This window comes from Accipiter gentilis, chromosome Z (genome assembly GCF_929443795.1).
Source record: "Accipiter gentilis chromosome Z, bAccGen1.1, whole genome shotgun sequence".
Taxonomy (NCBI): Eukaryota; Metazoa; Chordata; class Aves; order Accipitriformes; family Accipitridae; genus Astur; species Astur gentilis.
This window is the reverse complement of record NC_064919.1, coordinates 21,701,888-21,724,508: the sequence shown is the minus strand read 5'-3', so window position 1 is coordinate 21,724,508 and position 22,621 is coordinate 21,701,888. Positions and strand designations below refer to the sequence as shown.

General features: G+C 41.6%; 1 protein-coding gene across 4 annotated transcripts in view; it reads right to left on the bottom strand.

The window, feature by feature from the left end:
• The window catches only part of SNCAIP (synuclein alpha interacting protein), a 98,361-nt gene that overhangs the window by 30,663 nt on the left and 45,077 nt on the right, over window positions 1–22,621 (bottom strand). For 3 of the 4 annotated variants that reach the window (XM_049795713.1, XM_049795715.1, XM_049795714.1), the window contains exons 3-4: window positions 14,550–14,622; window positions 1,613–2,475 (exon numbers count right to left, since the gene is read on the bottom strand). In XM_049795713.1, coding sequence (XP_049651670.1) covers window positions 1,613–2,475; window positions 14,550–14,622 — 936 coding nt within the window. Of the gene's footprint in view, window positions 1–1,612; window positions 2,476–11,613; window positions 11,697–14,549; window positions 14,623–22,621 lie in introns of those variants that run through there. The other variant, XM_049795716.1, reaches the window with a different exon arrangement.

The window sequence follows — 22,621 nt, the reverse complement described above, 5'->3', positions numbered from 1 at the left end:
CAAAGATGCTTCCCCATAGGCATATTCTTTTATAACTCAATGCCAAGAGCTTTTCACTTCACTATACAGAACGTGGCAACCTTAGCAAAAGGATAGAGGTGGGATGCTCACAGGCTTGATTCACTGAGTAGTTTCACTCCTTCTCATGCAGTTGTCATACAACAGTGCAAGATCTTGAGTAGCTTTAAGTCTTTGTACTACTTTGATCAATGAAGTAGCTGCAAAAATACCCATATTTTCATAATTTTTGTCTATTTAGCATTTGGTTTCTCTCCTTTTTCTTTCTCTCTTTTTTTTTTTTTTTTTTTTTTTGGGGGGGGGGGGGGGGGGACGGCACACACATTATATTGATGAGTAATTGAAGAGAAAACATCCATGACTCCTAAAAAACATTCCTGATTAATTTTGCTCATCACAAAAATGGCAGCTTGTGAAGCACCATCAAAAATGTAGTTAAAACATGTTACAGAAGACTTTTATTTGACAGCTTGTTTCTACAAAAAAAAATTGTTGAATATTTATCTGAAGTACTACACAACCTAATACATTATTTCTGCCCAAATCTAATTTTGAAACAAAGCAATTGGATTGAGAAACTCCAGAAGGAAAATGGAAAAAGGAAGACAGAGTTAAGGAATAGCAATGATAAGTTCCTAGAATTGTGCAGTCTTGCCAGAGTACTGTTCAATGAGTCTACTTCATTCAGAGGTTTCGACCTGTTTGGAAAAAATACACATTTTCTTTCCATGATGACCTCTTTCCCCCCCCCCCCCCCAATTCCTATCTCAGGACGAATTTAATTTGCTTTTATTTCTTACTGAGCAATCTAATATTCTCTTCTGCCTCTGTCTGGTCTTTGAATATCTCCCTTTGTTCTTGTTGCTATGTTAATAGCATGCCTTTGTGCCTGAGCTAGACTGGTAAACAGAGAAGCTAAACAAAAATCTTAACAAAAACAGTTCTTACACATGTACTGTGCCTCCACCAGCCGTTCTGAGTGGAGATCACATGCTCTGCATCATTGTGTTAACCTGCATCGAGTTACTTTGGAAACCATCATTGATAGTGCCTGTGTATTAGAATTTACTAAAAAACTTCATATGGGTCAGAGGCCAATGAGGCTTTAGAGAAAGCTCCTGCCCAAGAATGCTGCTGCAACAAGACAGCATAAACACTCCTGAATAATAATCAGAATACAACAGAAGCCCCTCTGTTCCCATCATCAGCCTCTAAGTAACAACTGAGGTAAACCAGCAATAACTGAACAAAGCGACCCACGAATGTTGTGAAAGGCAAAACTCAGTTAAGATTTAAATTAAATATTTAAGTGATCTCAGTAGTTAAAATACCTGCCTTCTATATGATTTCAGTGTACTGCATAAACTAGTAATCTTGGCCACATTTATATAAAACTAGTATCTTGGTTTTGCTACGTATTTGATTTAAAGATTAAAACTTTCCATTTGGAAGCCCATATGCTCAATTTCTAAGGAGCGTACAAGATAAAAAGGGCAGTGGTTCAAAATGCGCACTTCATCAGCTTTGCTGGCTTAATACACCACATCACAGATAGCCCTTATTCTATGTGGTTTATGAAAAAGTTGATACTTACGAGTAAAGATATTTGGCCTTCCTTTACAATGTTTAAGATGCTCTTAATTTTTTTCACCTCTTCGCTCCTCTCTTCTGGGCCCCCTGGACTGCTCCAATTCATACTCAGTTCCTCTAGCTGCTTGCTTTCTGCCACTACCGTCTGCAGGTGGAAAGTCCTTACGTGGCAGTTTGGCATAGTCTTCTCTGTTTTGTGAGCATGAGGATCAACAAATGTCCTGCTGAGGAAGCCCTTGCCCTGGGCTTCAGATTCCTGGACTGAGCTACACTTAACTAAAGGCTGGGAAAGCTCTAATTCTTCCGTTAAATGCTTGTGCTGGTCAAGGACAATGGGCTGCGTTTTTCTCAGCTGAGAGCCTTTCACAGGAGACAGCACACAGAACTGTGTCCCTCCGGCAGGCGAGTTCTCTGTGCTCCCTGCAGAGCAGGTCTTGCCACTAAGACCATTCAATGTTGGACATACACCCAAAAGTTTTTTCTCAGGAGCTACCTTTGTAAAAGGAACAAGTTGCTGGCTTGATTTAATATAAGGCACATCCAAAATTTCATCCATATCCAGGTCATAGTGCTCCAGCTCCCCAAGCAGAACAGTTGGCTCGGTGTTTTTGCTTTTAAGACTCTCTCCTTCTTCGGGAATCTGGTCATCATTTGGAGGTGCAGATTGAGAATCGCTACCTTTCTGGTATTCTCCTTTTTGATTCTTCTGGTCATCACTTTCATTGTTCTCAGAGCTTTCTGGCTGGTGCTTTAATGGGGAAACCCTCTTCACTGGTCTGAATTTATTGCACACATCTGCAATTCCTGTTGGTTTCTGTGCATTTCCGATAAGAGTTGAGACTCCACAGTTCCAGCTGCTGCTGGAAACTAGAGAAATAGAGGAATGTGACTTAGAAGTGATTACTACCAGACGTGTGACATAATATAGCATGCTTTAAAGATATACCTGACCAAACACCGGAAACAAGAACTACATTATAACATGCCACATTCATATCTAAGCAGATTTAATGGCACCTCTATCAAAACAGCTCAAGAATCTGACAATCCAGAAAAGAAACTTTCTTCAAACAGGATATACATTGTAATCAATTACAAATAAAGTAGTTTTAATCAAGTAATGGGCGTCAATAAGACCCTAGTGGCATTTACAGTGGTCTTGTCCAACTACACTAATTAGCACTCTGCTTTTTTTATTGCACAGAGATACATCATAAGAGTAGGATGATTTTCTGGGAGGTCAACAAAAGGGTTAGTGAAAACTTTTTAGTGGATTTGTTTTAACAACAGTAATAACAATTTAATTTTTAAGGCTTGTTATCTCTGGGAGATGTACTTTTCATACAAGAACTGGAAATTCATATGAATAGTGACTGACAGTTGGGACTGTTCACCCTGGAGAAGAGAAGGGCCAGAAGGAATCTTATCCTTGGGTATTACTACATGATGGGAAGCAGTGAAGAAGAGGGAGCAAGGCTCCTCTCTGTGATGGCCACTGACAGGACAAGAGCCAATGGGCACAAAGTGAAACACACGAAATTCCATCTGAACACAAAAAACCACTTTTTTACTGTGAGGCTGGTCAAACACTGGCACAGGTTGCCCAGAGACATTGTGGATGCTCCATCCTTGGAGATACTCAAAACCTGACTGGACACAGTCCTGGGTTTAACCTGCTCTAGCTGGCCCTGCTTAAGCAGAGCCATTGGACTAGATGATCTCAAGTGGTCCCTGCCAACCTGAATGATTTTGTGATTCTCTGATCTGAAAATTAACCCTACTTATTCAGGTATGATCTTTCCTCTTCCACTTTTCCTCTCTGTGCTGGGCTTCTCTGTCAAACTTTCCATCCCTTATATATATATACACACATGCACACACTCACACACATAGCTCTGGACCTTCTAGACCATTATTTCAGTGCACTGCAGGATATGGAGTTTGACCAGTGAATCTGACTTGCAGAGAAGAAAGGGAGCTTAAGACACCTGAACTCTTACTCCTATTGAACTTGAACTCAAACTCACTGAACTTGCACTCTTTCACACAGTGTCAGCTGTTGATACTTATGATCTCCATAATCAGTGGAACTCTGGCAAACAGTTTTCCTTACTTTGTTATTTTCAGTTGAGGGACAGCACTAAAACCACTAAAGCCTTTAGGCAGTTTCTATGCCCCTTTTAATGTACACTAAGAGTTAATGCATTCTAAAAGTCAAGAATACTGTTTAAACAAAGCAGATTTATTACATGTGCTAACTGCATATCAGTGGGATCTAATTTGTGGTCAAAACACACAATTTGCCATGAACACCTTCCTAAGGAAACAGATATACACACTTTCAGTGCAACATTAATGTCTGAAGTGAAAGATTAGTCCAGCTTAGTAGTTACGGATGTCTGAAAATTACCTTAATACTTTTGGAAGTGATTAAGAATACATTTCCGAAGAAGAAATAAAAATAATAATAATCAAAAGGCATGCAACTTAGTGGGCCAATACAAAGAACACACTGTGCTGACTTATTTATGTATTGTATAAGATTCTAGGTTCAAAGGCCTACACTTTTATGTTGGTTTTATTTACATGTGAAATTTTTTCCAAGTGATACAGGGAAATGGATACCATATGTTTGCCAGCTGTTTTGCTCTGACAGGAACTATTAAGCACTCAGTATGGAAATGAATTCTGTCTGAGTTTTATGAAAACACTGCTTTCCACACAGGGGTCTAGACAGAGGAAAAGGCATCAGCATTTTGTTTGTCGTCACTTTATTTGAGCTTACATTTATTTTGTTGCTTGGCCTTCTCTACTTTCTAACCTTAATAACACACATTTACATAAACCATTGATGACAAAATTGTAAAATTGGACACTGAAGAAGGAATGACCTTTGTTAGAAATCTGTCTTGGATCATTGTAAAGTCATGTATTTCTCTTTTCTTTTGTTACAGTTACTGCAGAGTAAGGTATTTCATTTTTTTTCATTGTTTTTCTTCCCAACACCTTTTTATAAACATTGTTTTCCAGAAAACAAACTGGAACACCGAGAACAGTTAGCAATATTTTTACTGACTTATAAACATATTCTTAATTTAACTTGGATGATGAATTTACACTCCATTTAATAAAGGATGAGAATATAGCAGTAGGGAAGAAAGCAAGTCAGACTGGTAGACACAATCCTTCTTTGTGCTATTTTCTATTTGGGTGCTGTACAGGCTGCATCAGTGCTTAAGCAGTTACAGCATGGTTTCCCCCTACAAAACACTGAAACCATAGGCCAGAGTGGACCAGGGCATGGCTTGAATCTCTTCTGTTTTCAGATGCTTGTTCCCTGAAGAAGTAAAAGCAAGTACTGCCTATGTCCTCCAAAACACCAGCACTGCAGGAGTTATGTGAGTAGTCTTCAACAGCTGCTCCAAGGAAAAAGCCTCTTGCTTATCTATCCTCACTTATGAACTCAGGCAGGGGCTATTAAAAGTCTGGGTCAAATAAATACTGTTTGATTCTTTTATAAACAACAGTAAAGAATGGTCTGAGTTTAAGGCAGGGGACTAGAATGTGGAGCAGCTAGCTTGATTCCAGAATCTGACAAATAATTCTGATATAATCTGATAAGCCGTATCTCTTCCATGCACCAGTATCTCAAATGTAAAAAGGTGATGACAATTTTTTTTTCCAACTATGTTCCTAAAATTATTTCTTTAATTTTATTCATTAACATGAGAATTTGGATGATCCCATCGTTGTGTTGAAGAAGTAAAAAGATAGAGGAACAAAAAAACTGAGGACACTTCATTCACGTTAGTAAAGAGGTGTCGTGCTGCCTGGTAGACCTGAGGTGTCAAACCATTTCCCTAGCACTAAAGAAAATATTATCTGATGAAAATCTGCAAGGGTCAAATTTGCAAAAGTAGTTCTTCACTATATATTGTGCTCTACGCTCCCCTTGAGGAAAAGAAAATGCAAAATGTGAATAAAGAGGCCCGCAGGCTTGACTATAGTTTCACTTATTTATTTATTTATTTATAGTTGTCCTAGAGCTACTAGGGGCCAATAATCAGAAAAGGGGACAATTAGGAAGCAACTTCTCTGTCACTTTAATCACTTCATCAGATTTTATTTTAGGAATCAAAATTTACCTTGAACTTTCTAAAAAGGATCCATATAACATGTTTCCAATTGGAAGCATGTGTTGACTTGAGAGCATTTTTCAACATCATCTCTGTACCTAGTGCATGGGGAGGTGACAGGGGGAGTTTTATCTGGTATATGAGCATCTGTAAAATTATAGGGTAACTATATGAGTTTTGTCCAACCATCAAGACTACCTCATGCACAGATGAAACTTTACCCTTGTGACAGGCAGTTTCTGTGAATACTTACAATCTAATGCCAAACTTCAGAATACCTTTAAATTGTCCTGAGTATCATGAAAATAACAAAGAACTCAGCTTTCAGTTCAGCTCTATAAGGAAACTACTGCTGAAATTCATTGCTGGTGTGCGTGCAAGAGCCTGTCTCCTGGCATATGGGTAACATTCCTTAGGCGATGATGGCTTCATGAAGTTTACAGCACTGGTGACACAAATAGGAAGTGGCAAAAGGCTGTATATCACAGATTAGTACCATTGCAAAATGAACTGAACATACTGCAGAGTGGTATTTGTAGATGTTGCTATGCCAGATCTTCATGAACCCAGAATGACTCACATTCAAAGAGCACTGACTGACTGAGGAAATGGTCAAACTCTAACAGTGTGTTTCTGTCACCATCACCATGGACTCACTTAGGTTTATGCTGTGACCAATGTTCTGTAGTCACGAATGCTGCTGTTGAACAGCTGGGACATACAACAGGCAGCATTACAGGCAAGCAGGAAAATGGATGTAAAGATCTGAATCATTTGCAGATCAGTTGGCAACTGTCCATGTTGCTCTACTAGGTCACTTGACACCTACGCAATTCACTCCTGTTCCTCTGTAGGTGGCAACAAATGATCCCCATTACTATCCTACGTCCCTCAGTGAAATTCTTGAGCCTTTCTAGCTTGCTATCTCTGTTCCTTTTCAGGATGGAGAGCAGTATCTTATAGTCAACTGTGTTGAACCACTGTCCAGGAGAAAAACTGGATGACCTCCTTTTATCCAAACAGTTATGAGGCATCAGTGCCATTAATGCTTCTGCCTAATGACCTGACCTGCATCCAGACTGTGCTAACTCTAAATTGTGTGTATTTCAACCTTTGTTTTCTATGAAATCCATGCATGTGCAGTCACAAACCACAGTAAAACTGTGAATAATGGAGAACAATATGCTGCTTGAACCCCAGAGCTGAGAGTCCTTGACTATGCTAAGACTAACTGCTGACTTTATAATGCCTAATAGATCTTTCAATGATCTATGAACCTCTGAGGCTGAATCACAGCTATTTCTTGCTGACAAAGAAATGGGAGCATTATGGTTGCTTCCCTAATAACACTTCCCCAAAGTAACCTGGTTGTGATGTTCTTTATTGCAGCATTCATTTGGACAATAGGTCCTTGAGAAATCTGGTGTTACTGGAACTGCTCTCAGCACAGGGACATGGACAGGATGGCCTTCAGAGGTGCCTTCTGACTTAAGTTATGCTATGATGAAGATGTAACCATTCTGAAAGAATGCCATCTGCCTGCAGGTCGTAGCAAGACTGGACACAAAGTGCCAGACTGACAAAGAGACAAGAGAAGACACTGTTTGGGGGCTTTTACCTCAACACCTTGAAAGCATGTACTTGGACAGTCCCAGTACACAATAGTGGGAGGTAATCTGTACCCTTGCTGACTACACAAGAAGCAGCTTCTTTACCATTTAGGCTTCAATTGTTTACCCACTAAAAAGGGTAAAGAGGAGGGCCTTGGGAACTACTGACCAGTCAGCCTCACCTCTGTGCCTGGGAAGATTGTGGAACAGATCCTCCTGGAAGCTATGTGAAGGCATATGGATGACCAAGAGGTGAGTAGAGACAGCCAATAAGGCTTTACCAAGGGAAAATCATGCCTTCTATGATGGAGTGGACAAGGGAAAAGCATCAGTGGACAAGGGAAAAGCTACTGATGTCATCTACCTCAACTTCTGTAAGGCCTTTGACACAGTCCCCCACAACATTCTTGCCCCTAATTTGGAGAGATGGGTTTGATGGATGGACTGTTTGACACAAAAGGAATTGGCTGGAAGGCCACGTCCAAAGACTTGCGGTCAACAGCTCAATGTCCAAATGGAGATTAGTAATGAGTGGTGTTCCTCTGGGCTTTGTACTGGGACTGGTACTGTTTCATATCTTTATTAATAGCATAGACAGTGGCATTGAGTGCATTCTCAGCAAATTTGCAGATGACACCAAGTTGAGTGGTGCAGTTGGTTCGCTTGAGGGAAGGGATACTATCCAGAGGGAACTTGACCAGGCTTGAGGACTGGGCCCATGTGAACCTCATGAAGTTCAACAAGGCCAAGTGCAAGGTCTTGCACCCTTACGATGAGGGTGGTGAGACAGTGGAACAGGTTGCCCAGAGAAGTTGTGTGTGCCCCATCCCTGGAAGTGTTCAAAGGTCAAGCTGGATGGGGCTTTGAGCAACCTGATCTAGTGAAAGTTGTCACTGCCCATGAAAATGGGGTTGGACCTGGATGATCTTTGAAGGTCCCTTCCAACCCAAATCATTCTAGGATACTATGATTCTATAAATAAAACCAAACTTTGTTAGGTTGAATCCATTGCTACCAAAGGATGAATGCATTCAAATGACTTTCCTTTATCTGAAACTCTTCCTCCTTGCTTTAAAAATTCACTTACTGTGGAGTTTACTTCACTTTCCATCATCATCATCAAGGAAGTCTGGGAATAGCATTGACAACTGCCCATACCTGTGAAATATTTTTTTAAATGCAGTATTGACCATATTGCTCATGCACTATATAATCATTTGGGGCCCTGCAGGAAGCACGGACAAAGTTTCACATTTGGAGTTTACTGTTCTCTGAAAAAAATGCCTGAACTTCTTCCTTGTGTTATGTCTTCAGAAGAGATTCTTGAATCAATTAAGAGTTGTACTCATTCCAGGTCCACTTAGAGCACTGTGATTCTGACTTTGTATACAGACACTAAGGTGTTGTCTACACTAGGAAAACTTTTAGAAAATTCCTTGTGGTTGTTAACACGAATTTATCTCCAACACTGGCAGCAATATCGGGGCTCCAAGAGATGGCAGAAGGGATGTCCCTTACATATCAATGGATAATCAAAACTAGTTCTGAATATCTATTTACTGTTTTATTAATATCACTGAAATAATATTTAACAATTTTAACTGAAGGTGGCACTGTTTTACAGTTTTAATATATTAATAACTTCCAGGAGTATATTTTAGGGTTCTTTAATGTAAGCTGTATAGCAACAGAACCTGAATTAAAAAACAGCCATGCACAGATAAGAACAGAGAGGGTTTGTTCCCATTTAAGTGGAATTTGAAGCCACTCTAAAGAAGAAAGAAAGGGTAAACAGGGTAAATAATAACAATTCATCCTTTTAAATAACAATGCATCTTTGCCAGGTAATTCAAACTTCAACATCAGCCTCAGTGAATAAATGATTTTTCTTATCTTGTCTTAAGGAAGAACACTACAAAAGCTGTCATTTCTCAAGTAGAGTGTATAGAAGAGGCAAAGATAATTTCAAAATTAATAAATTGGGTTTACCCTTGTCCAGACTGATCTACGACTGTGAAAGGGAGGTAGCAAGTAAAGTTCTACTGAAAAATCAGAAGAGGTCATTCTGGCGCAACATGTGTAAAACAGGAAGAGGGAGGATGTGAAAACAAGATAGGAAAAGAGCTTATATATAGCTATCACAGGTGTCACTGCATACTAATTATTGGTTTTTTTTCTGAGAAATGTCTTCAATATTCTACCAAGGAATTATCCAATCAATATTGTATTGTTTCAGACATATTTGCCTGGGAAATATCTGGAGTACAACAGACCCTGTAAAATTAATGCCATATAACACTGCCTCCAAATCCATTTTTACGTTATTTTCTCTTATAGCTAAAAAACTACCAAGACCTTGAGATAGAAATTGTGTGCAATCTTATATTTACTGATTTATTTCTTTTTCTTAAATAGGAAACTAATCTTCTGAGTAATTTTCTGAATGACACTTGCTTTGGGAATGAATAAAGCAGTGCAGAAGGATAACTGCTGCAGATTAAAGATGAACTTGCTTTTATCAACCTGTGAATAAAGATCTAGTGTAGGATATTGTCCTCATTTGAGGCATACATTTAATGACAACCGAAAGACATCACAGCTGACAGAATATACTTCAACAACGATATGGCTCAGTGAAGCTTGTTGAACACAGATGTCTTGAACCATTTGCTCAAGTGGCCTTAGAAAATCTGCCCAGAAAGAAAGCAACCAATTTCATGCTTAATGAAAAAAGCATAAAGGACTGATTTCTGTTTCAATTCATCATTCTACATTAGACAATGCTGGAAATCAATAGGCAGGCTAGCTAACACTTCATTTCAGAAAAATGAGTTAGCTAGATCCATTTTTAAACTACGCTCTTTAATTTTCTATCTTTGAAGAAGAACAATGTCCATATTAGTGGTTATTATGCTAGCTACAAAGATCATTCTCTGGAAGCTTAATGGTAGAGAAAACAGTTACCCTTAATCACACTTTACTGTGGATAAACCAGGATTTGCCCCACACCTTTTCTCCAATCTCATATATCTTTTACCTTGTAATCTGGGGGTACTGACACACACACTTTGGCTCCAAGGATCCCTTGGAATTCTCCTGAGTGGGAATTCCTTAAATCCAAGGAAGGACACAGAGGAGTCAGCACTGAGACTGTATTGACTGCATGACTTTCATGCACATCTTGCAAAAGGGTGAGGAATGAACCACAGAAGCTTCCCACTGGTACTGATCACGGGCCAGTGCTGTCCAATAAAGGGAAGTGACAGTGGGAATTCAGGGGGGAAAAACTACATGTAGGGAAATCCTTTCTCAGGCTTTCTGATCTCTCCTCGTCCAAAAGAACAAGTAATTTGAGCAAAAGTTACAGGCAGGCAGAAATAGTTAAAGAAACCCCCAAAGCCTGTTGAAAGGTCTATGTGAAATGCTTGAGAAAGCACACTGACTGGTAAACACTGGTATGTTTGCCTAGGATTAAAAGTGCTTAAAGTAATTTGAAAAAAATGTAACCAAACACTGTCTGATGTTACTAACATATTATTCAACGTTTACATGAAACAGGGAAAGAAAATGAGATTTACAGGGCTATTTACTAAATTTATTTGTGAACAATAAATAATAAGACTTCCATATTATCAGCCATGTAATTAAAAAATGTAATTCCACAAATAGAAACTGTCTGATTTAAATCTGTTCTAACAATCTTGGTGGTGAAAATGGTTGTCTGCATATATATATATATATATATAAAATTAAGTATAAAGTTGAGTCTTATTTTCTCTATAATTTTGTCTTAACTGTCTTAGTGAACTAAATATTTTTCTGAGACAAAGCTGACAGAGAATTATTTTTTAGATTACTAGGGTCCCGACATATCTAATCCTATGGCTAACTTATGCTTAACTTTTAGTTCTTAAAAAAAAAATAAAATTCTTGGATAGTTCTACTTACACATTCTTCCCTGTTTTAAAGAAGAAATGCAACCTCTAACTAAGCAGGAGTTAGTATGACATAGAAAGCTGGATCAGCTTTTTGTAAAACCTCCGAGTTTTTCTATGTGTAACTACTTAAATTGTCAATGGAATACAGATATAAAATAGCATGAATGTCATGCATACTAAAGATTTATGATATAATATATCTTCATCAAGAATAGCACATAGAAAAATAATTTAGGGAACTGTTTTTAATCGTCTACGATATGAGGAAGGCAAGAGACTGCATCAAAAGCAACTATGAAAAAACAACAGAAGGGGCCTTACACAATGTTGACTGATGTAGCTCTGTTGATATTTCAAGATACTTCAGATATTGAAGTCTGTAGAGATGTAAAGTGATACCTTCCTGTTCAGCCCTGTATGTTTACTCAGTGATTAAGCAGAGTAAAAATAAAATAGATTTTAGTACTATTTCCAATTCACCAAAACTCATAAGTGAGAAGTAGAGAGAAAAAACAGATTTTAGTACAGTTTTCAGTTTGCCAGTACTATTATCAGTGCTAAAAACGTCTTTTTTGACTCAAGACTTTTAAACAAAGCTGTGAATTAACTTTCACTGGCAGAATCCCCAGTGCTACTACCGTCTTCCAGGAATGCCTGTACTTGCTTCTGTCAACCCCTTTTCAAGGCAATAGATGAGTGCAGATGTAATTAAAATCATCATTGAGAAATGTCCGGCTGCAGAGGCGACCATGAGACAACAGAGCTACACAATAAGTTGGCAATATCCCACAGTGTTAAGGAAGAGCTCATAACCAGTTCTTCTTCTTTGCTATTGGTCTGCATTTTACTTTAAGATTACTATCTGAAGTTTGAAAAGAATACACTCTGCTTCCTGAAAACAGATATTGATGCTGCCACTGTTACGGAGCAGTCCTCATGAACAGACCACCCAGTATGATATGTCTTAGGGGCTATTCTTGCTCTGCTTCTCTGGTTCACCTTGCTCTTGGAGCAGCTGAAGGAATGAGTGGCTTTAACTCTTTTTATGACAAGAGAAGATAATGCCCTGCTGTCACATGATCAGCTGCTAATACTGACAGGTAGGGGCGGGGGAGAAATGGCAGTAGGGAGAAAATGGGGGGGAAGGGGATGTGGAAGACATGAGGGGGCTACTGGGTGGGCAATGAAGGGTGTGACAATGAGGAGCAGTAAATCATAGAAACATAGAATGGTTTGAGTTGGAAGGGATCTTAAAGATCGTCTAGTTCCAACCCCCCTGCCATGGGCAGGGACACCTTCCACTAGACCAGGTTGCTCAAAGCCCCATCCAGCCTGGCTTTGAACTCTTCCACAGATGGGGCATCCACAGCCTCTCTGGGAAGGAGAGGTTGGGAATGGACAATTGTGGGGATAAGAATGGTGAGAAGAATGGGAAGAAGAAGGGTCTAGAAGAATGACGGGAAGAATATTGGGAAAGACTTAGGGGGAAGGCTGGGGGGAATAACAGGGGAAAGACTCGTGAGGAATAATGGTGGGAAAGACTGGGGAAGGAATAATGTGGGGAAAGAAAAGGTAAGCTCTGGGGAAATGGGGAAAGAATGATGGGGTGAACACTGAGGAAAATGGGGATGAAGAATGGTGGGGAGGAATGGTGGGGAGAACAGGTGGGAAAACAGTGGGGAGAATGGAAGAGAAAATGGTGGGGAGAATGGGGAAAGAAGAATGGGAGGAGGAATGGGGGGGAAGAATGGTCCTAGGACTATGGGGAGGAACGAGGGGATGAATGCTAAGGAGAATGGTAGGGAAGAATGAGAAGGAGAAGGGGGGAAGAAATGGGGGAGAAAGAGGGAAGGAGGAGGGAAGGAATGAGGGAAGAATGGGTGGAAGAATGGTGGTGAGAAACGGGGTAAGAATGGGAGAATGGGGAGAGAGTGGGGAGAATGGGGGTAAGAATGGGTGAGAAAGAGGGAAGGAGAGGGGAAGAAGGGAGGAAGAAAGGGATGAGGAAAGGGGGAAGAAGGAGCAAGAAGGTAGGAAGAAGAAAGAAAAGGGGTGGGAGTGAGGCAGGGCAAGGATGGAAGTGGGGAGGATGGGGGGAATATGGAGGGGAGGGTGGCAGAGGATGGGGGAAGACAGGGGAAGATTGTGGTAGAATGAGATAGGGCAAATTGAGGGGGGTGAATCAGGGGTCCTGTGCCTTTCCACTTCTTCCCTGCCTCTCCTTGCAGCAGATAATACCTTGTGCACAGTCACTGCTGTGCCCTGTGTGGGCAGTAACACGGCAAGGAGGTATGGTAAGGAAAGCCTTTCTTCCCTTTATTGCCAAGGGCAGTGGCATACGGCTGTGATGACCTGGCCTTTAATGACTCTGGTAGAAGAAGTAGCTCTCAGAAAGTTTCAACTTAGTTACGCACCTCGGAAATTTGCCACTCTCTGAAAGGAAATATAGAAATAAAAGTTGCCAAAGTATAGCACAGTTCTTAAAGCTTTTTAACATCCCACAAATTCCAGGTCTCCCATTACTGTTATAAAAGTATTTGATGAAACAACATTAATGAAAGTTCAATTAAAACATCAGAAAGCACAATAAACTTTTCATAGCTCAACAAAAATGCTCTCTCACCAATTCATTTCTCCTCCATCAGGAAGAGAAAAACAAAAGCGGACTAATCTGATTTACAGAGTGAAAAACAACACTGAATACACTTTTTGTCAGGCGGGCAGAGGGAAAGTCTCCAGCTGGTTCTCATCTATATGCCATGATTCTTCATTTAGTTTACACTATTAAACTAAAAAACTCAGCTTTAATCTTAACTATTACAGTATGCCTTAGAGTAGATTCTATCATGTAGCATCCTTGATACAGTTTCAGACTCTGGCAAAACATCATCCCTCAAACTGGTCGTGGCCATATGGGTAGTAAATGTATCCAACATTTTTTCATTGGCGCCTACATTATTACGTCTTGTCACCAATGGTTTCTCGGGTTTTCAAGTAAATTGTTGCATATACTGTGGTTTGGAGCTGCTGAGATGAAGCCCTACATTTATCTGTATACAGCCAAATCCTTTTTTGGAACTTTTTTCTTTCTAATGAACTAACATCTGTTGAAAAAAAAAAAGTCATGTTTCCAGAAAGCTGTACAAAAATGAGAGAAAACAAAACAACAGAACACTGCCAAGAAGCTATTGTTGCCAAGTTTTACATGATAAAAAGCAGCCTAGAAAATGATGGGTGAACAGAAGTGGGCATCATACCTGATCTGTCTTCGTTTTGTGAATCACACCTTCTACATAATTCTGGGATGGTCTTGAGAGAAGTTACAGAATACTGTAAAAAAAAAGAAAAAATGTGTATGAAGTAATTAAATTAAAAAGATAAAAAGTAAGACTTTCAAGAGGTCCTGATGTCATGGGCACAGCCTAAATATACCAACCCAAGGGTACTTCCGGCATTCTGATGGTCTTCTCAGGTTGCATGAGAAAAGCAGATGGCATCTGCTTTTGTGCCCTACCTTGAGTGATATCAAACAGACTTTCAAAGCTACAGCAAAGCATATCCCCACCTCAGATTTCTCCTTCCTGCAGATCACCATTATTCAAGTCACAAATACTTTTTATACATCCATCCTTTCCATGGGATGCAAGATAGAACAAGGGTGAGAATAGATTTAGGCTTCACAGTAAATGTCAAGGTTTCTCACTTTGTCCACTTGGGCATCTATTATGGTGATTATACTGCAAGACACTTCATGCTTGAAAATGAGAATTCAAGCTTTCACGAACCAGTATGTAAAAGCGATGCAGAATATTTGCACCGTAGAGATTTGTTTTCAGAGAGGGATGCATACACATCCTCAGATGTATATGTACAGTATACATCTGTGTGTATGTATATGTACATATACACATCAGATGACAGGCTTATTTCTCTAAACTAGGCTTTATTAAAGCAAACTTGCATTATTACTTTGATGTGACAGGATATGCCTGATATTAATCAGTATGTTATTCTCTGAATTCAGCATTATAAAGGAAAAAAACCAGGGATGACATATGTATCTTACTAACAGAAATCTTTTTCTTATAAACTTGTGGAATACCCTTGGTAAGACACATGATCCAGTGTTACAAAACTACACATTCTGACATACAGAACTTAAGTTACTTAATCCAAGCCTTCTTTAATCAAATGCTTAAACGTTACAGGAATCTTCACTTAAACAAATGAAAATCATTATGTTTGTGAAAGATCAATGGCTTTGCTCATATAAAAAAAAACCTATTAAAAACAGTATTTTGGAAACTAAAACAGAAAAAAGCATTTAGGATTAGCACAACTGAAAAAATTTAAAGAATATATAAACACCATATGTTTTCAAAGACAGATATTTTTAGCTGGTGTGCTATTGACCAATGAAGCAAAACAACGACACATAAAACCACATGAGCTTTCCACACAAAAAAAGAAGCGGTCATACATTGTCCTGTCTTTTGCTGACAATTCGTCATTCAAAGTTTGATGTGCTTCTGATGCACAGCTGGCAATCTGCTTCAAAATAATCTAAAGTCAACCTCATGTGAACAATTGCAGAAGTAATTTACTTCTCTGGTGCAAGTTTAAGACTGTTGGTCAATTGATCGTTACTTTATTAAGCCTCAAAAACCTCCCATGCCTTACTTTTTCCCTTGCTGTCCTAATTCAGGGATGTATTGAGAAACCTTGAATACAAAAAGTATCTCTCATAAGTATTCCCAGGATCAACATAGAACTTATTAATTAAACTGTGTAGCAGCACTTTACAGAACTACCCAGTGACTCCAATCCCCATTAAACAAGGAGTTGTCTATAAGGCTGTGACTACTCCAGGATGTGATGGCCTAAAGCGACAAAGGCCAGAAGAACAGAGTCAGGGATAGAGATGCTACTAAATACAAATTAATGCAAGTTAAACACACACATGCACAAACACCATGTGCTGTGCTTCACTCTAGTTATTGTTTAATAAAGATTGAGCAGTTAAGCTACACATCTTGCTATTTCAGCACAAAGTCTCAGAAGGCAATGTTGAACTGGTCTAGTAAGATTCTTAAGAGAATCCAAGGAACATGTCTCCAGGGAATATGGTAGCTTCATAAGACCAGCTGGCGCAGTTTAAGCTATTACACAGTTTGTAATTCAATTAGAATGAGGCCTTTTGTATTCCATTGCTACGTGTTTTGTCAGGCAACCTCAAAAACAGAAAGCCATATTTCTTTTTGTCTTTTTTCCTGTTCTTTCCTGGAAGAACAGATTTTCTTTCTGTTTCATCATTGCACTAAAATGTATTCAGTAACCACCTCCCACCACCAAAAATCTATTAGATGTTATAAATGTGATTATACATTTTAATCATATTGGTTTGATATCATTAATGGATTTCCTCCCATTCACCTCTGTCCTCAAAAAGACTTCTGTGCATTTACATTTCTGGCATCTGTATTTTGTGGTCAAGATGTGAAGAACTGGCTTTTGGTCCAGGAGGCAATTAAAATTACTCCTTAAAGTGGACCTTGCCCAACCATAAGCACAATCCATTGCCAGTTCTTCCCTCTAGAACTACTTTCTCTCATACTCTAGCTCCAGCTCTGATCAAGAGTAATGTTTGTTAGCTTTCCTTCAACCAAAAATTTCAAGGTTACTAGTGATATCACAGAGAGACAGCAAAAGAGGTTGAGATTGCAAACCTTCCCTGGAACAGAATTTTAGACTTAATGCTTATTCAATGGCATTTAAAATTAATTATTTCCCACTTTTCATTCAATAAGTTTAAGTTGTTTTATACACAAAACACTTCTCACATATATCACCATTAGAGTAACCAAGTCAACCTGAGTTGAGGGCCATGCCCAAAGGCCTAAGTGCCCATGTGACAGCTAAGCACATCAGGTTGCTTCATTAGTCAATGCTTACTGTGATCACTGGTATTTATCAAAGTGTGTTGTGGTTGATGGTGAAATTCAGTAACAAAACTAAGGGCTTCTTCCCAGGATAATGCATTGTCCTGGGTTCAGCTGAGATAGAGTTAATTTTTACAGGAACCTGGGAGGTGGGGGCATAGCCAGGGCAGCTGACCTGAACTGGCCAGGGAGCTATTCCATACCGTGTGACATCATGCTCAGTATATAAATGGGGAGCAGGCCGGGGGGTGGTCTCTGTTTTCGGTGGGGGAAGTGGCGGAGCGTCGGGTCCCAGGTGGTGAGCAGTTGCACTGTGCATCACTCTTTTTGTATACTTTTTCATTAGTGCCGTTGTTGTTGTTGTTATTTTCTTTGTGTTTGTCCCAGTAAACTGCCTTTATCTCAACCCTCGAGGGTCCAGTTTCTTTTTCTTTTCTCTCCTCTGTCTCCTCCCCATCCCACCAGAGGGGAGCGGAGGAGTGAGCGAGGGGCTGCGTGGTCCTTTGTTACCGGCTGGGTTCAAACCACGACAGTCCTTTTTGGCGCCCAACGTGGGGCACTAAGGGTTGAGATAACGACAGATCTGGCCAGAGCGTGTTGAAACAAATTTGTCAAACGCATTTCTTAGATAAATAGATGTTAGTCACAATGTTGTTTCATTTGTTTGCATGGTGGCGTTTTGTAAGCTCTTATATGCTCTATGTATTGCCTGTAGTTGCGTACCTCATCTCTGGGAGAGTGATTGGGATTATCATTTTGCTGTACTGGGCAATGTCGACTTGTGAAATGATTACATCACTGGTCATGAGGTTAAGCTGGCATCTGTATGAGGCAGTGATATCATTTCCATACTTTGGGCACCTTCTGTCGGATTTTATTGGTAATTACACCCCATCCATGGGGAAGTTAGGGAGGGATACTTCCCCCCGTCCGTTCGCCTCCCTTTTCTCCTTCCGACTAATTACAACAGCTTTCGAGAATTTTGAATATCCTTTGGATGTGCAAGCCAGTGTGCTGTTAGTGCTATGCCTCCTAAATATTTTTCAGGTCTTGTTTAGGGCTACAAAAAGGCTCTTTAAGAGGACCACCCAGAGATCTGCCCTAAAGCTGGATATTCTTGGGTGGCACGGCATGTGGGAGGATATGGGCAGGTATCTAGAGAACTTCTCACCTCCAGTGGCTTGGAAGTTCACTCCCAAACAACTACAGAACCCTCATGAAGTGGTAGAATATTTGAAAGAAAAATGCCATGACTATTCCAAAGACGTACAACTCGCTGCACTGTGCTGGGCCCTGGCCAGTATCTACCAAACACTGCTTGATATTATGCAGCGCCCTCAGGGGGAAAAGATGGAAAACAGGACAACATGCACTGTGGCTACCCAAACCCTGACAATAGCCACCGTGACTGCCCCTACCCCAACAACAAGCACCGTGGCTGCCCCTACCCCGACAACAGACACCGTGGCTGCCCCTACCACGGTGTCAGACACTTCAGCTAAACCAGAGAACCAGCCTGTGCCAGTATCAGTCGCCCCTGTACAGAAAAAGAAACACACAAAGAAATCAGTTCGCTTAGTGAGAGATGAAGATGAACCAGGGTCATTGCGAGAACAGGAGGAAGAGCCAGAACCTGAAATAATTACCCAATCCCTATCCATGAGTGAGTTGCATGACATGCGAAAAGATTTTAGCCACCACCCAGGTGAGCACATTGTTACCTGGCTGCTCCAATGCTGGGATAGTGGGGCTAGTAGTGTGGAATTAGAGGGTAAGGAAGCTAAGCAGTTGGGATCTATGTCTAGGGAAGGGGGCATCGACAAGGTGATTGGGAGGAAAATACAAGTCCTCAGCCTCTGGAGGTGACTTCTGTTAGGTGTAAAGGAAAGATACCCCTTCAGGGATGAAGTTACATGTCACCAAGGCAAGTGGACCACCATGGAGAGAGGTATCCAGTACCTGAGAGAATTAGCCATGCTGGAGGTGATTTATAATGATCCAGAAAATGCTCAGTCACCCACAGATCCAGATGAAGTCCAATGCACACAACCCATGTGGCGGAAGTTGCTACGAAGTGCACCACCAACCTATGCCAACTCATTGGCAGTAATGTCCTGGAGAGAAGGCTATGGACAAACAGTGGATGAATTGGTTGTCCAACTCCGGCAATACGAAGGAAGTCTCTCTTCCTCCCTACGGACCTGTGTCTCAGCTGTAGAGTTGTCCCGAGAGTTCCAGCAATTCAAAGTAGATCTGTCCTCCTCCTCACCTGTACAGGCCCGCATCGCAGTTATTGGGAGTAAGCGTTCCTCTGCCCAAGAGAGAGGAGAGAGAAAGTACACACGACGGGCTAACCTGTGGTTTTACCTGCGTGACCATGGAGAGGACATGAGGAAGTGAGATGGAAAACCTACCTCAGTTTTGGATGCACGGGTACAGGAGTTGCGAGAAAAAGCAACCAGAAAAGAGAATTCTTGGAAAACTGCTGCTCCAGTTTCCCGTGAGCAGTCCCCCAGATGCAGTAGATGGGCTGATCTCATTTCTGATCCCCTTGAAGGGACTTCTGATTCACATGTGCAGAAAGTGAGTAACGGATATTCTAACCAGGATTAGAGGGGCCCTGTCTCCAGCCAGGTGGAGGAGAGGGACAACCGAGTCTACCGGACAGTATGGATTCGATGGCCAGGCACATCAGACCCACAGGAATATAAGGCTCTAGTGGACACTGGTGCACAATGTACCCTAATGGCATCAAGTTATAAAGGGGCAGAACCCATCTGTATCTCTGGTGTCACAGGGGGATCCCAAGAGCTAATCATACTGGAAGCTGAAATGAGTCTAACCGGGAATGAGTGGCATAAACACCCCATTGCGACTGGCCCAGAGGCCCCGTGCATCCTTGGTATAGATTAGCTCAGGAGGGGGTATTTCAAGGACCCAGAAAGGTACCATTGGGCCTTTGGTATAGCTGCATTGGAGACGGAGAAGATTGAACAGCTGTCTACCCTGCCGGGTCTCTCCCAAGACCCTTCGGTTGTGGGGTTGCTGAAGGCTGAAGAACAACAGGTGCCAATTGCTACCACGACGGTGCACCGGCGACAATATCGCACCAACCGAGACTCCCTGATCCCAATCCATAAGCTGATTTGCCAATTGGAGAGCCAAGGAGTGATCAGCAAGACTCACTCACCCTTTAATAGTCCCATATGGCCCGTGCAGAAATCTAATGGGGAATGGAGACTAACAGTAGATTATCGTGGGCTGAATGAAGTCACGCCACCGCTGAGCGCTGCTTTGCCAGACATGTTAGAGCTTCAATATGAACTGCAGTCAAAGGCAGCTAAGTGGTATGCCACAATTGACATTGCTAATGCATTTTTCTCCATTCCTTTGGCAGTGGAGTGCAGGCCTCAGTTTGCTTTCACTTGGAGGGGCGTCCAGTACACCTGGAATCGACTGCCCCAGGGGTGGAAACACAGCCCCACCGTTTCTCATGGACTGATCCAGGCTGCACTAGAAAAAGGTGAAGCTCCAGAGCACCTGCAATATATTGATGACATCATTGTATGGGGCAACACGGCAGAAGAAGTTTTTGAGAAAGGGAAGAAAATAATTCAAATCCTTTTGAAGGCTGGTTTTGCCATAAAAGAAAGTAAGGTCAAGGGACCTGCGCAGGAGATCCAGTTCTTAGTAGTAAAATGGCAAGATGGGCGTCGTCAGATCCCTGTGGACGTCATCAACAAAATAGCAGCTATGTCCTCACCGACTCATAAAAAGGAAACACAGGCTTTCTTAGGTGTTATGGGTTTTTGGAGAATGCATATTCCAAATTACAGTCAAATTGTAAGTCCTCTCTACCAAGTTACTCGGAAGAAGAAGGATTTTAAATGGGGGCCTGAGCAACGACAAGCCTTTGAACAAATTAAGCGGGAGATTGTTCATGCAGTAGCTCTTGGGCCAGTCCGGACAGGACAAGATGTTAAAAATGTGCTCAACGCTGCAGCTGGGGAGAATGGCCCTACCTGGAGCCTTTGGCAGAAAGCACCTGGGGAGACCCGAGGCCGACCCCTGGGGTTTTGGAGTCGAGGATATCGAGGATCCGAGGCTTGCTATACTGCAACTGGAAAAGAGATATTGGTGGCATATGAAGGATTTTGAGCCGCCTCAGAAGTGGTTGGTACCGAAACACAGCTTTTCTTAGCACCCCGACTGCCAGTGCTGGGCTGGATGTTCAAAGGGAGGGTCTCCTCTACACATCAAGCGACTGACGCCACATGGAGTAAGTGGATTGCACTGATCACACAGCAGGCTCGCATAGGAAACCCCAGTCGCCCAGGAATGCTAGAAGTGATCATGGACTGGCCAGAAGGCAAAGATTTTGGAATGTCGCCAGAGGAGGAGGTGACACGGGCTGAAGAGGCCCCGCTGTATAATAAACTGCCAGAAAATGAGAGGCAATACGCCCTGTTCACTGATGGCTCCTGTCGCATTGTGGGAAAACATCGAAGGTGGAAGGCTGCTGTACAGAGTCCTACACAACTAGTCGCAGAAACTGCTGAAGGAGAAGGTGAATCGAGTCAGTTTGCAGAGGTGAAAGCCATCCAGCTAGCGTTAGACATTGCTGAAAGAGAAAAGTGGCCAGTGCTCTATCTCTATACTGACTCATGGATGGTGGCAAATGCCCTATGGGGGTGGCTACAGCAATGGAAGAAGGGCAACTGGCAGCGCAGAGGTAAACCCATCTGGGCTGCCGCATTGTGGCAAGATATCGCTGTTCGGATAGAGAAGCTAGTGGTAAAAGTACGTCACGTAGATGCTCATGTACCCAAGAGTCAGGCCACTGAAGAACATCAAAACAACCACCAGGCAGATCAAGCCGCCAAGATTGAAGTGTCTCAGGTGGACCTGGAGTGGCAACATAGGGGTGAGCAATTTATGGCTCAGTGGGCCTATGATACCTCAGGCCATCAGGGAAGAGATGCAACATATAGATGGGTTCGAGATCGAGGGGTGGACTTGACCACGGACACTATCGCACAGGTCATCCATGACTGTGAAACATGTGCTGCAATTAAGCAAGCCAAGCGGCAAAAACCCCTGTCGCATGGAGGGCGATGGCTGAAATATAAACAGTGGGAGGCCTGGCAGATTGACTATATCACACTCCCATGAACTGCCAAGGCAAGTGCCATGTGCTTACAATGGTGGAAACAACCACTGGATGGCTGGAAACATACCCTGTGTCCCATGCCACTGCCCAGAACACTATCCTGGGCCTTGAAGAGAAAATTTTATGGCAACACGGCACCCCAGAAAGAATCGAGTCGGACAACAGGACTCAATTCCAAAACAACCTCGTAGACACCTGGGCCAAAGAACATGGCATTGAG